We start from the raw sequence: 14,940 nt of genomic DNA on the forward strand, positions 1-14,940 counted from the left end.
TTGTTCGTATATCCAAAGTCGGGTCTCCATTGCCTTTTTTCCCATTGTTTTAAAGTTTTGTTTACATTAAGAATACATGTACATAGATCCCAATAAGTACGACATACCTTATACAGTACCTGTAATATGTAATGCTTTTAATATTATTTGATGGTGATTCATACAACTTTAATGTAGAAACATACTTTATTTAAAAAGAAAATATATTGTAGTGGTGACTGGCTGGCGAACCGATCGATAAGATGGCGTGTGGTCAGCTGGGCAGGAAAACACAACCAGGGCCGTCACACAACACGAAGCCTATCCATTAGACCAGGGGATGACACCATACCATACTGAGAAAGATCGATAAACATGGATAGATTAACATGGCGTCGATCAATGGCGGTTGAACAGGTGTCTATAAATCTGGGATGACTAAGCGTCTGTATATCGCGGTCAAACAGCTGACATGGTTACCGCTAGGTTACAGACTCGCATTTTGGTTGCACATTTTAACGTTAGGGCTATGTCAGTTACATACATGAAAGCATTTCACATGAAATATAAAACAAAAAACATTGCATGCTTGAAATAAAAATGAGGAAACTCGTAAGATTTACCTTGTTCACTTGGATTTGTTGGGGGAAGTGGCGGGCGAGGAAGGGGGTGACGAGATGGGGGAGGAGTCGTCGGCATTGCTGTCAGCGTCAGGCTTGTGGGTAGAGGATGAAGATGGCACTGGCTCAGGGGTAGATGGCACTGACTGAGGAGTGGATGATACTGTTGCCTCACATTTATCTACCCATTTGAAGAACCGATGAAGCGACGACTGGCTCACAGCCTTCTTTTTTTCCTCGTATATGACGCGTTAGCATTTCAGTGCATCATGAACAGCTGCTGACACCTTGGCATGTTGTTTTTCATTTGGGTCCTGTTCTTCAAAATTTGCTAAGGTCGCCTCTATGGATGCAAAAGCTTCTGCCATCTTTTAAGTTTGGAAATGTTTTGGTGGTATTTCCACTTCCTCCTTCTCTGCCTCTTCTGCCTCCTTCCTCTGCTTCTCCAATTCTCGTAGTTCATCATTAGATAGCTCCTTGTCATGGTCATCAAAGAACTCTGTGAAGTCCTGCTCCTCCAGCTCTAGCTCCAGTTTCTCATTCATGGAGATTAAATTGTCAACAACCTCCTCCTGCTCCTCCTGAATACAGTAAGGTCTCAGTTTACGTCAGAGTTACGTTCCTGAAACATGACGTAAGTCGATTTTGTACGTAACTCGAGTTTCCGTACATTTCAAAGCATATTATCGAGTTTTCAACCAATCATTGTTTATGGTCATTCAGGTAAGTTAAAGGTTATATTGTTATATTATTTACAACTACGTAGGAATATGAAACACAAGCTTGTTTTTGTTGTTGATTAGGGCCACGAACGCGAAGGACTGCAGGTTGCCGAGAGGGGTGGATGCCTGAGGCCGCCAGGAGGGTGGGCAGGTCGAATGTTGTGACGCCCAGGGCGGACAGCTGGGAGCGTAGTGCAGTGCGGTAGGAGTAGAAGCGTGGGTAGCGGGGCAGGAAATGCAATAGAAAAGGGCAATAGGGATCAGCAGATAGGCGCAGACGGTGCAAGTCAGCTGCAAGTGTCGTGTGGCCCAGGCGAAGGCTCTGGAGTTGTTATTGTTGTGATGGGTGTGCGAGCACTCAAGAGCCGTGCGAGCCGTCAACCTCCCCGTAGTCATGGTAACGGGCTTCCCATTTTCTTCTTCCCTCCCTCACACACAGCTGCTGCCTCCTTCTCATGTCTTTTAATTATGTCCTCTTTTCTTGTAGCATAATAGTTTTCCTTTTCTTAGCATCACTGCTGTCACTAAGAAGTTTTCTCTTTGGTGCCATTGAGCAAGATACTAAGAACTTGAGTCAGTAAATGCAGAAGTAGGATAACACTCTTGCCAGGGGCGATGGTGTGGTGAAACTGAGGCAGGGTGTTATTGTATTCAAGCGTGAGGCGGGCGGTGTGGCGGGCAACCACCAACAATAACAATAAATCCTGCACTTTACGATTTATAAATTTTCAATTTCTTTAATCTTAAATTGCCTTATAGTGGACTGACGTAACTATGAGTTTGACGTAACTCGAGACTGACGTAACCTGGGACTTTACTGTATTTTCAAACCCAGTGAAATCATGAACAACCTGAGGGCTGAGTTTTTTCCATACGGCATTCATATAGGTGGTTGTAACTTCCCACCAGGAGGTATTAATGTTTTTTATGGCATTGTAGATGTTATATGACTTCCAAAATTTGCTCAGAGTCATATCATTCTTGTCTGTTGCCTTCAGTGCTTGGTGGAAAGTGCGCCTTAGATAGTATTTTTTTAACATTGCGATGACTCCCTGGTTGTATAATGGAGGTTGTGTTGGGTGGCAGGTAGACAACCTTGACATTAGGGTGAAAGTCATCTAGGTAAGGTGGGTGGCCAGGAGCGTTATCCAGCACCAGGAGGACGTTGAATGGAATGGAGTTTCTCCGACAATACTTCTCCACCTCAGGGATAAATTGATTATAAAACCACTCCTGAAAAATCGCCTGTGTGACCCAAGCTTTAGAGTTACTCTTCCACACAACTGGAAGAGACGCCTTGACAATGTTTTTCAGGGCTCGTGGGTTTCCCGAAGTGTACACCAGTAGGGGCTTTAATTTTAAATCATCACTAGCATTACCCCTAAGCAGTAGTGTCAGTCTGTCCTTTGCAGCTTTGAAGCCAGGCATTGTCTTTTCCTCCTTCCTGATGTAGGTTCGGTCAGGCATCTTTTTCCAGTAGAGGCCAGTTTCATCCACATTAAAAATCTGTTGTGGTGTGTAGCCTCCCTGGTGGATAATTTCTGCTAGTTTTCCTGGGAATTCCTCAGCTGCCTTAACATCTGCACTCGCCACCTCACCAGACACCTTCACGTTATGCGCGCCTTGAAGCAGTTAAACCACCCATGACTTGCAGTGAATGACACATCCTCACCATACTCAGCCTTCAGTTCACTGAATAGACTCAGGGCCTTCTCTTGAATCATCATAAGGCATAGACGTTTCCATTTCTGGATGCAGTCCTCGAACCAGACGCCGAGATGTTTTTCCATCTCCTCAATCACTTTCCCTCTCTTTTTTTATATGATGGTTGATTGCATGGGCACTGCAGAATTCACATGTTCCACAATTTTTTCTTTGTTCTTAGGTAATAATTGTGCCTACAGTTGACCGATTCATATTAGATTTTCGTGCCACATCAGACATTTTCTCACCTTTCTCAAGCCGTTTTATGATGTCCATTTTCACCTCTAAAGTTATAGCCTGACATTTCTTGGCACTTCCACTGGCTTTACTGTTTATTTTTCGCTTCACACCCGACATTTTGATGGAATGATGCACAGGTAAAGCGAATTATGGCACAAAAATTGGTGGTACATGAGGACACAGTGAACAGATGCTTTCGTGTTTATGGCGGGAGCCTGGAGGGCAGGGGAGTGATGTGCACAGCTGAGTGGGCTCGGTAGCGCCACGGTGTGGCAGACTCGTCAACTATATTTGCACGCGGGAAATTTGAAGTTTGCTAGCATCTTTCAAACAATTTTTGGGACTTAAGTATTTAAAAGATTTGTTCGTATGTATGGAATGTTCGCGAGTCGAATGTTCGTAAGTAGGGGAGTTTCTGTACAGGCAACACCCGCTTAACGAAGGGGTTATGTTCCTAAAAAACACTTCGTTAAGCGAAATTTCTTTAAGCGAATCGATTATAACAAATTTAACCCCTGACATGAACTTCCATTGAGAGTAAACAAAGCAAGAGTGCATCATAGTACAGTGAAAGGTTTAATGAAAGTAAAAATCATGAAGTTAAACATTTAGGCAGCTTAATTTAAGTCATTAATTATAATGTACATTAATGTATGTATGTACGTAACTTTATAATGTTGTTGATCTTAAATTTATGAAGGGAAGGAGAGTGAAATGGGAAAGACACTAACCGGCAACCTGTGGAATATAAACAAAGGGCGCATCATTGTATCACATACAAAACTTATGTACCACATTTCCACAAAGCCTTCCATTTTATCCATTGTGGTCACGAGTTCAGGTGGTTCTTTTAGCTTGCAAGGAAGATATGGTCTCACCAGCCTTCTTAATAGAGTCTGCTGACTTGAAAATAGTAGACAGTAGATGGTGGCAAGCAATGCTATTAGTTTTCTTGCCTCTCTCGTGTCTGTGAATAATATCCAGCTTCACTTCAAGAGTAAGAGACTTCCTGGTCTTCTTAGCAATGCTAGGCGACATTGGTGGTAAGTTGAGCGAGGGAAGACGAGCTGTTGCTGACGCTGTTATTGTTTTGAACAGGGGCAGTGAGTGGTGCGCATGTTGTCCATGAGAGGCGCTGGCGTATTCAAAAGCCTGTTGGCTTGCGTGATACGGCGGGGCTTTCATACTTGGAAAAAATTACCTAGATAAAACTTCGTTAAAGCGAGTTTGGTGTTCGTTAAATGAGCAGATATTAGTAAAATAAAATCTTCATTGTAGCGAAATTTTGTTGTGTGAACGTTCGTTAAGGGGGGGTTGCCTGTATATGTAAGTTGGTTGCTATATGGAGCCTATTATACACATATAAGTATTTACTATGCAGATTGTGAAACACTTTTTATCATTCAAACTTATGCATTATATATGTATACTACAGATACAGTACAGGCTTCCTTCGTTTTATGATTGGATTATGTTCCAGAAAACCAGATTGAATAATAAACAATCAAATAGTGAATTATGGTTCAGTAGCATTTAATTTAATGGGGAGAGTAACCTAAGCCTAACTTGTATTGAGAGATAGAGAACACTTTTGTGCACCACCTAAAGAGGTGTGTTATAGGCTTATAATTTTTTATACAGTGGTTTCCCCTTAAGGCCTATATCCACTGGCAAGTGGGGAAAAATGAGCTTCAGTTAAGTTAGCAGGTGCCACTTGGTGGTGAGTCTGGTCATAAGTCCTTAAGAGTCTCTCCTCCATTATTGGCTCCCTTTTCCTCATTAGCATCTTTACTATTAGTGTAGAAGGTGTCTCACATGCTTTCTTCACACTTGCTGCTTGTGTGATGGAGTGGAGTGAGGCAACTGCAGAGTTCTGGTGATGAAGTTGGCTCCCTAGCTCACTCATGGCACTTAACAATTTCAAGCTTTTTCTCATTTGATCTTTTTTTTTTCTTTTTCTTTTTCGTTCAATTCACCAGTGCTAGGTGTTCCAGGCCACTTGGAAGATATCATGCTTGTATCACATGTAATATCCAACAATGAATGTGAATTTTTAGCAAAACACAAACATTTGCATAATTATCTGCTTCCAAAGAAAGGAAAATAAAACTTTTAGATGAAAAAAGCAGTTGTACTGAATGAAGGAAGAAACAATGATTCTATCCAGCATCATTGCAAAGGCTGTGCTAGAACCTTGAGCCTTTGATTGGCTGCTCCTATAGAAGACAAACAAAAGACAAGCAGAAAATAAGAGTAGTATCCTATTCACTTATTATTCCTACTTATAACACTCACAAGGCACAAATCACAAATAAAATAGGTAAGGGTCGCACGAACAGCTGTAGTTGTGATCGGTAAGGCGGCACAATGTAGACTGAGTCACTCCCATGTGCAAATGATGTGTGTCGGGGTGGTGGGGAGCATGGGTGCTTGGTTTGCGGAAAACTGTACTGGACACTTGCTGCTTATATCCTTGTACATCCAATCTAGATAAAATTAATTTGGTGGCTACATAATGTCTGAAATAGCCAATATCTGACTTTTAAGTGTCTGATGTAGTGAGGATTTATTGTAATACAGTATTATTATTGTTATCATTACAATGACACTGTATTGTGTTTATGTATACTGTTGACCCTCGCCAACTTGGACTAACAGGGGGAAAGGTTGGTCCGACAAACACAAATGTCCAACATATGAATTTCTCCCCCCCTTCCCCCCTAAAAAAATTTGGACTTTAGGGGGGGAGTGCAGGATTTATTTATTTAATTTTTGGGAATTTGAAATTTTGGGATTGCTATTATCTCTCCTAAACCTTTAGACCCTAGTTTATTTTTTGATAATTAAGTACCCTTCCCACCAGGAAGCCATTTTTAATGTCTCATATGATTGTCATAGCACGACTCAAGCCTTACACAGTACGTGGCCAGGAGTCAAGAGGAGAGGTGCGTCATTTAGCTCTCTACGTCCTTACAGGCATAAATTGATGAGAAGTATAATCAGAAATTTCAAGAAGAGAAGACAACAAGAAACAAACAAACAAACGTATCATTGGGAGACAGCTGGACCTTGAATCCACGGTTCCCCTCTCTCGTCCAGTCCATCACGTGTGTTATCTCCCCCTTCGAAACCCTCCCCTTGCCCCACTCCTCACTGCCATCCTTCTCCACCATCTCTCTATATCATAAGACTGCTATTGATCTTTTCAAACACTGTTTTTTTCTCATTATGACAACTATACATTGCATAACTCTCACAATAACACCATTATAGAAGATTATAATGAGACAAAAGTATAAAGGTGGACTAGATGAGTAATAAATACTTTATTGCATCATTATTTCACTTCAACACACTAATAATGACTCAGAGAGTGTCCAGTTTAGGAGTATAACAGGAGATTACCATGATGCTGCTGATGGCACCTTCCCAGCCCTCATGTATTTTCTAGAGAAGTGGAAATCTGATGCATCATCATCCTATCATGCTCCAGGAAGTCACTATTGTATACACAATCATGGGTGAAAATTTCATGCCAATCAGATGAACACAAATAGCAAAACAAGGACAAAATTATGAAAAGTCTTTAGGAGCAAATATCTTAGTCTTTTTTTTTTTTTTTTTTTTTTTTACACCAAAAGTTTTCATAAAATCGGTACGAACTCTGATTGATTTTTGTTTGGTATAATTTTAAACTACAACTAAAATGCAATTTTTAGATGGAATTAGATTTTTATAATGCCAATAGAGAACAAGACAGGAAAGTGAAAAAAACGAAACTTTGGAAAAAAAAAATCAGGTGGGCAGTTCAACTCTGATTTTAGTTCCTGGGTTAGTTAAAGTCCGACTTATTGTGAAATCTGAGTCATCATGGTCCGAGTTATCAAGGTTCAACCATATACCTGATGCCTGCACCTTCTATGTTTTCCTTTCTCCACAGTGGCACCACTGTCTCAGCATTTCTCTCAATTGGTGGCTGGTAGTGTGTGTGTCATCATGCTCTCCTACACTCCACCCTTGTTATTCTGTTTGTGGGTAGATTAATACATTGTGTTACCCACACAGTGTTTGCAACTTAGACCTTAAACCTTCTGGACTGCCATGTGTTAGCCAGGTGCTCCTTCCTGGAACAGCCTCAAATGCAAAGTTCACCCAGAAATAATCATCTGTATTAATACATACATAATGCCAAGCTTCCCTTACTCTCTCACATTATCATCTATGTGTGCCATGAAGCTCACCACCAAAAGATAAATAATATTGATTTTACATAGTTAGATTCTTATTTCTGTAGGTAAAAATCTAGAGTCTTTGAACAGATTAAATTGATTTACATTGTGTTCTATGGGGAAAACAGTTTCGGATCTCAAACAGTTTGGGCATTGAAAAGGCTTCTGGAACAAATTATGTTCTAAGTTCAAGGGTCCACTGCAAAGTGAAGACTCAATACTCAAACATCTTTTAAGTTTAACTTTTCGATTCTCAAACACAAAAGTTCGAGTTGGTCCTCGAAAAAACTATCAGTTACCAGTAATAATGAAGTCAAAATACCAGTATTTCGCTATACCAGATGCTGATGCACATCCCTAACCACAGTCGTGAGAACAACAACATTCTCCTGTGTTCTCTCTAGTTTTCATTTAGAAATTAGGATTCTAGTGAGAACTCATCCTCTGACGAATAACCTTCCTCCTCCCCCCACCCTTCTCCCCTCGTCTTCTATGTTGTCCATCACCAGCCTTCACATGTAATAAGTACAAATCAAAATTATAAAGAATAATTACTTTGAAATTTTTGTAGTCTTTAGGTTCTGCTAAGGTTAGAACGAATTACCTGATTTATATAGGTAGTCAAAATTTTTGATGCATGAACAGCCATTTGGAACGAATTAAGTTCAAATATTCAGTCTCCACTCCATCATTGTTTTTTTTTTTTCCTCAATAAAGTGTGTTTCCTATGTTTTTATCCTTACAAAAATGCATTCACTGAAAATGTAAGACAACCAGCAATTTAATGTATGTATTTTGAGATAAGGGAGTAAAGGAGAATGGGAATGATTAAGCATTTTTTCAGTATTTCCAATCCCATGAGTTTCATCACCCTTTAGTTTAGTGCTATACCAAAGGAACCAAGCAAGTACAAAACTTGTGAGGGAATGTATTGCTATAGTGGTGCAAAGTCATGATCTCAGACATTAAGACATAACTGCTGTATGTGTTTAAGTTGTATTATTCCAGCTGTTTTGGGGATGAGTTAATGTGGCAAGATGATAATAGAATATAAAAGGAATATGCAGAAAAATTGTAGAATGTAAACAAATAAGGAGAAAAACATTGTAGAATGTAAGGAAATGGAAGCAGAAAAATTTCAATATAAAAAAAATAAATAAATGTCTTAACCTGTTATTGCCTAACCCACAGGTGCCCTAAGCTGCTTCATGACTTCATGGTGTGTTACCCGGCCATTGACTTACTGATGAATGTGCTGCACTCATCCCAGCCCCCAGACCAGGCCAGCTACATGTATGCTACTGCCGCCCTCTCCCGCCTTGCCTCCGGTTTGCAGGTAGTGATGGCTGGGAGATGGACAGCATTGCACATAAATTTTATTTTAGTAATTTGTGTTGTTTTTTAGTAGTATAAACTTTTGGTAATGGTGACAAGACAGATAATTGTAAAAAAAGATGTAGAATTGTGGATGTTTTAGTGTTTGTCTCATCTTTTGAGTAATGTGGTGATGGTTCAAGAGGAATAGATTGCAGATGTATAATATAAATAACCCAGAATTATGAAAACACTTGAAAAACATTAACTAAATACCATTTTAGGCACTTGACATAAAACAATTTAACATTTTGAATATATTTTTGAAGGACATAGAAATATGAAAAACTTTTTAAAAACATCAATCTAAGATGAAACACTGTAACATTTAAGAATATGAACTGCAGTTGCCACCAATGGAGTTGGATCCCTTGGACACAAAGTGCATGTAAAATTGTAATCACACAATACTGTATAAACTTTTGCTAAGGTTGGGTAATCTGTGGTTTGGTGGTACCTGGCAACTCAGAGCATAGACACTTCTGTGATGCACACACTCTTGGTGATTACTTGGTAATGGAAGGGAAGGTTGATGCATGTTGAGCTTCAGTTTTACACTTTGCTTTGTTTTCTTTACCTAATTATCACAAACCTGCAAACCTTACATCCAGCACATGTCCCAAACCACTCACAGATGTAGAAAATGATCACATTGTAGCCCTGAAATATGTAGGCCATTAGGATGTGCTAGGACAACCATGAAAGACTTCTAGCTGCTGCACTTACATCCTCTCTGACACATTCTTGAGCAGCTCTGGGTACATTTCCTTCAATTGTCTTGCTGTCAAATGTTGGGTTTTTTTAGTCTGTGTGTGCTCCTTGAAGTCTTTCTTTTGGCTCCAAGGCAGTTTTTATGAGCAAGAACTTAAACACATCAGCAAGAAGCCATTTTACTGAAGGTCATAATACTGCAGCAGTGAGGCTGTTACAGTGTAATAGTGGCAAGACACAGAAAGGGTTAGTGTCACAGAAGGTTGAATTTACTGATTCTGCATTCAGGGCCACCCAGGAACAAGGTTCCAGAAACTGACAGGCTCTACTGATGTTTGATAGATGTATTTAAGTAAACATTCCTACAACCATACAGTGCCTATGGCACCCTCACACAACACTCACTCTGAGATCAGTACCATACACAACACAGTCCTGTGCCTATTGTCTGGGGCCAAGGTGATCTCCACCAGACATTCACACATGATAGAACATTTGTTATACAGACAGCCTAACACCTAAAGACCATGGTATACTTTGGTGTCCCTCTTGGTTCCCTCTGGAAAGGACATAACATGTGTTAGTCTTTACCACACTTCAACAAGGTATTATAGTCCCTGTGTTATACACACACTTACTAAGTATGCACAGATCTTGTTACAACACTATAGTACCTGTTAAGAGAACTGAACACTGGGTCAGTAGATGGTTCAAAAGAATGTGTTTGTCAGGATGGTCAGGGCAAGTGTGGTTGACCTCCTGTGTCCAGCTTCTTTCTCAAGTGAGGCAACAGACCTGACCTCAAGATTCCTCCACTGAACTTATACGTGTATAGTTCAAATGTGAATCTTTGTGGGGTTTAAAAATGCTTCTGAAGTATCTCATTATTTTTGGATCATTACCATATCCTAATTGCCTGCATGTTTAAGAGATTGTGACTTTCCTTCTTTTAGAACTTTTCTGCATCTGTGACGGATTTTGGAACATGTGCCGGATGTATGGATAAAGTTTGCAGGCTTGTGATAATTAGGTAAAGAAAATAAGGCAAAGTGTAAAACTGGAGCTCAACATGCATCCACCCTCTAATGTGTGATTACTATTTTGTGGGCTATTTATGACAGTATAATCCTTAGTCCAGTGCTTCCATTGAAACATTAATGAAATAGGACACCAAAACAAACCTTAATCTCTTCCTCTAATCTGCCCCACAGCTGGAGAACCAGTTCAGGCCAGTGCGGTGTGAGGTGTGCTACCGACGAGAGAGTCATACCAAGGAGGAGGTGACCGCACAGCTCAAGAATAAGAACATGAGATGTGGACAGACCCAGCCCACACACATAGCCACACACACACACACACCTGCACCAAGTTTAAACGAAAGTACGGAGTGTCAGTGGCCGAAGGATAAGGAAGAGAAGAATGTGACGTTTAGACTTGAAGATGGTAGTACAGTGTCAGCCAATCGTGAGTCCCTGGCTGACAAGAATGAGTTTTTGAGAGGGATGTTGCTTGGGTCTTTCTCTGAGGGTATAAGCTCTTCAGTGGACCTGCCTTGGGCCAACAAGGAGTCCACAGAGATGCTCATACATTTTCTGCACGGCTGCCGGTTATGCACACACATGGAGAAAGGGGGGATGCAGGCATACATGGAACTAGTGCTCATGTCAGAGATGTACTTAGTGGAGGAATTACAGGTGTATGCAGAGTCACGTATGATCTCTGCCATAAATGCATGGGAGGATATTATACAGATATATGAGAGTGGAGTAGGGCGAATTAATGAAAATATCATCCTGTGGGCCATCTGCACAGTGCTGGTGAAGCCTATGAAGACGTGGAAGAGGGCGCGATGGATTAAGGGGCTCTTTCAGTCGCCTCATGCTAAAGACATTGACCATAACATTCGTATGATTTTGCGCCATCCACTTGACATGAACCGCCTCGTGTGTAATTGTAATCAGTCATTGTCCCTATACATGGTGAGTGAGAGTGAGTATACTAAGTTATGCTGAGTGTGTGTGCTCTTTGTTATAGTACATCACACTGAAAAATGTATAGGAATAAGAACCCATTAGGCCTACATGTGATAGTCTCTGTACCTCTTGGGAGTTCCTGTATTTTATGCAACCCTTTATTACCTAGTTTACAAACGTGTTACATATTTACATTTTCCCTTGTAATGAATCCTTTTCCTTTTTTATAGTATTTCTGTGTTTTCAATCTTCATTAGACATTCATCTTTTTTGTTGTTCTAATTCTCTTTTACTGCTTTTAGTGTTGTAGTGTAGTGGTTAGCACACTCTGCTCACAACTGAGAAGGCCCAGGTTTGAGTCCCAGGGGCAGCAAAGCAAATGGGCGAGCCTCTTAATGTATAGCCCGTTCATCGAGCAGCAAGTAGGTACGGGATGTAGCTTGAGGGGTTATGGCCTCGCTTTCCCGGTATGTAAAGTGTGATGTGGTCTCAGTCCTACCTAAAGATCGGTCTATGAGCTCTGAGCTCGCTCCGTAATGGGGAAGATTGGCTTGTGACCAGCAGGCGACTGTGGATACGAATACCAATGTGAATTTTACATCTTGTCAACTTACATCTGTCCTCATTGACGAGCTGAACAGTGTGTGTGTGTGTGTGTGTGTGATAAATTATAATGGCATTGGTAGTTGTATATCTAATTTCTCAAAAGCTTCTTCAAGTGTTCAGTATGTGATCTCACATCATTCTCAGTGATTCTGGGTCACTTTATTTATTTATTTATCTATTTTTTTGGCAGATTGTTTTCTTAAATAGTTTTCCCTGCAGTGACACTTTTATCTTTCCTCTTATTATTTCTCTTCTTTAAATTATTGTTACACAATCTTTTTATTCTTCCATTTCTCTTCCATTTTATTTGTTTCCTTGATTTTCTTTTCTTATAATTCCTTTGTTTTTTTATTTTGTTTCTTAATTCTTTATTGGATGTTACTGCCTATAATCTCAAGTATTATTTAACTTCCAAATCTTTGTTCTTTTTTGTTTCTTAAATGTTTCCCTTGTGGTGTTGCATATCTCAGTAATTACTGAACTAGTAAATTTCCTACAGCATCTCAATTAGTTTCCTTAGTTGTTTCTGGGACATATAATTCTCTCTCTCTCTCTCTCTCTCTCTCCAATTAGATAGAATTTTTTTTTTTTACATTGAATATCTTTTTTGAGGCAGTTTACTATTTATAAGAGTAACAAAATTTTGATGTTACTTTGGGTGACTTCTTTCTTCACACCTCGCACCAAATCCTCATGTTAACTTTGTGTCTTTTAGTTCATTCTTTACTCATCTTTTTTCTCATTAACTTTTATCATTTCTTTTCCAGTTCATCTCTTTTGTCTCATCTTTCTCAATACGTTGGCCTCATCCCTTCCAGCTCATCTCTACTTCACATTTTTCGCTTAAAATTCCAAAATGCCTCTTGTTTCTGATTACCTCATTATTTTCTGTTTTGTTCTCATTGTTACTAACATCTATATTTTTATCCATTTGTCTTATCTATTCCATTAATATTTCTATGTAAACTTTTTTCTTTTCAGTTCATCTGTATCACATATTCTTTTGTTGTAATGATTCACACCAAGGTATGCCAGTGTGTCAAACAAGGGCTGATGCAACACTGGGCACTATGCAACACCTTGAGTGTCCTATAACTTCTCAGGCTGTGCTCAGGAGGTTTTACCACTCACTCTCCATCAGTTCTCATTATTGTTAAGAAAACTCTCCTCCTTTATGATGAGTCACTGTTGTGGGTCTCTTTCATTCATCACTCAGGCTGCAGCTCTTGCCAGTTTCTTTCCTAACTCATCCAGATAACTTGAGCGTATACCATAATTGAGGTGTCTTGTGTTAAGTGCACCAGTCAGTCCATGTCTAGTAACTGAAGTTCCCTGCTTTTAGGGAACATCAATTACTGATTACTGGCATCTGATGTAGTGTCTTGTATGAGATCACACTTACATATTTCAGCAACTCTTTAATACTTTCAAGACTAGAGGAAGTCAGGTATATGCTATTGTGTCCTATGTTGTTAATCACGTGATGCTTTTCAGTAAATAGTGAAATTCATTGAATACGAAGTGTACGAGTAAAGCTTCCACTTGTATGTACATAGTGTGTAGGATTCATAATGTTGTGTAATAATTCATATGCCATTGTTGAATTGTTATATGCATATAATTCTATTGTTTTATTGTTATGTTCTCTGTGAGAATTTAGTTTAATCAGCAAGTGTAAATTATTGTGACTCCCTGGTGTTTGAGTGAGGCAGAGAGAAATGTATTCAGGATGTCAAAGAGTGGAGGAGTGAGTGTAGCTATATGTATCACATTCCCTGTATTTACTGAGCTTTATACTCCACTTACTCTTCTCCAAGGTGGAAATGCCAAAGAATCTTAAGGTTACTATCAGGGATGAGCCATGTTTGTAACAGCTGTAACCATATAATTTACTCTCAACATTCATTCACACCTGATGTCATCTCGGCCACGTTAAGCAAGCTCTGGTAGAAGTTATGGTGATTATCAAGGTTGTCTCTGATTCTGCTCATAGTTGAAGAATTTAGGCTGTAGTGAAAGTCATTTGCTGTTTTCAGTTATATGTTTAAGATTCTAGAGGTAGCTGAGCAGGTCCTGTGTGGCCTTTGCAAATAGTGGTGATGAGAAAAATTTTTTTTTTGAAGAATATGGATTTAATTGTGTGTACTTCACCATGCTGAAGGAGGAACAAAAGGTGCAGTTCAATACTTTTCATTATATCACAGCTCTCTGATGTGTACAAAGATATTTTGGGTATAATTATTTTTAACATATCACAACAGGAAAATAATTCTTGGACAGTGTGTTTGTATTCACTTTTCAATAACACAATACATCTCAGTCACCTAAAACTATACATCAAGTGAGGCTGTCCTGAGGTGTTCTTTTGCCCTAAGAAATGGCATCACAAAATCCAATGAATTTCATGTGTAGATGGAAATGAAATGAATAAATGGACCGATGAATTGAATTATATTGAAACCTCTGGATGTGATACTTGTAGATGAAAGCACTTGTCTGATACTGATTTTTATACTTTTTTCTCTCTCCCTCTCTGCCTGAAACAAAGTATGACATCACTTCTTTGGGGCAGTGTTCATCATACTTTCTAGACGCGGTCTATTGGGCAAATTACCACAATGTGACACTGAAACACAAGCACAGACCTAATTTGTAAGAGAAGGCAGTAAGACCTGTCAGTGTTAGATGATGAAGGCTGAAGGCATGACAACAGATCCTCAGTAGTTTCCCATAAGTGAACTAAGAATATTAGAATGTCTTCCTAGGATGTTTTTGCTTTGCA

General features: G+C 39.6%; 1 protein-coding gene across 2 annotated transcripts in view; it reads left to right on the forward strand.

Moving 5' to 3' along the window:
* LOC123514282 overlaps positions 1-14,603 on the forward strand; it is a 93,137-nt gene extending 78,534 nt beyond the window's left edge. For both annotated transcript variants that reach the window (XM_045272103.1, XM_045272095.1), the window contains 2 exons: positions 8,686-8,830; positions 10,791-14,603. In XM_045272103.1, the coding sequence (XP_045128038.1) occupies positions 8,686-8,830; positions 10,791-11,591 (946 nt within the window). In that variant the 3' untranslated portion in view covers positions 11,592-14,603. The remainder of the gene's footprint in view (positions 1-8,685; positions 8,831-10,790) is intronic.
* Positions 14,604-14,940: the final 337 nt, after the last annotated feature.

This window comes from Portunus trituberculatus, chromosome 5 (genome assembly GCF_017591435.1).
Source record: "Portunus trituberculatus isolate SZX2019 chromosome 5, ASM1759143v1, whole genome shotgun sequence".
Lineage (NCBI taxonomy): Eukaryota > Metazoa > Arthropoda > Malacostraca > Decapoda > Portunidae > Portunus > Portunus trituberculatus.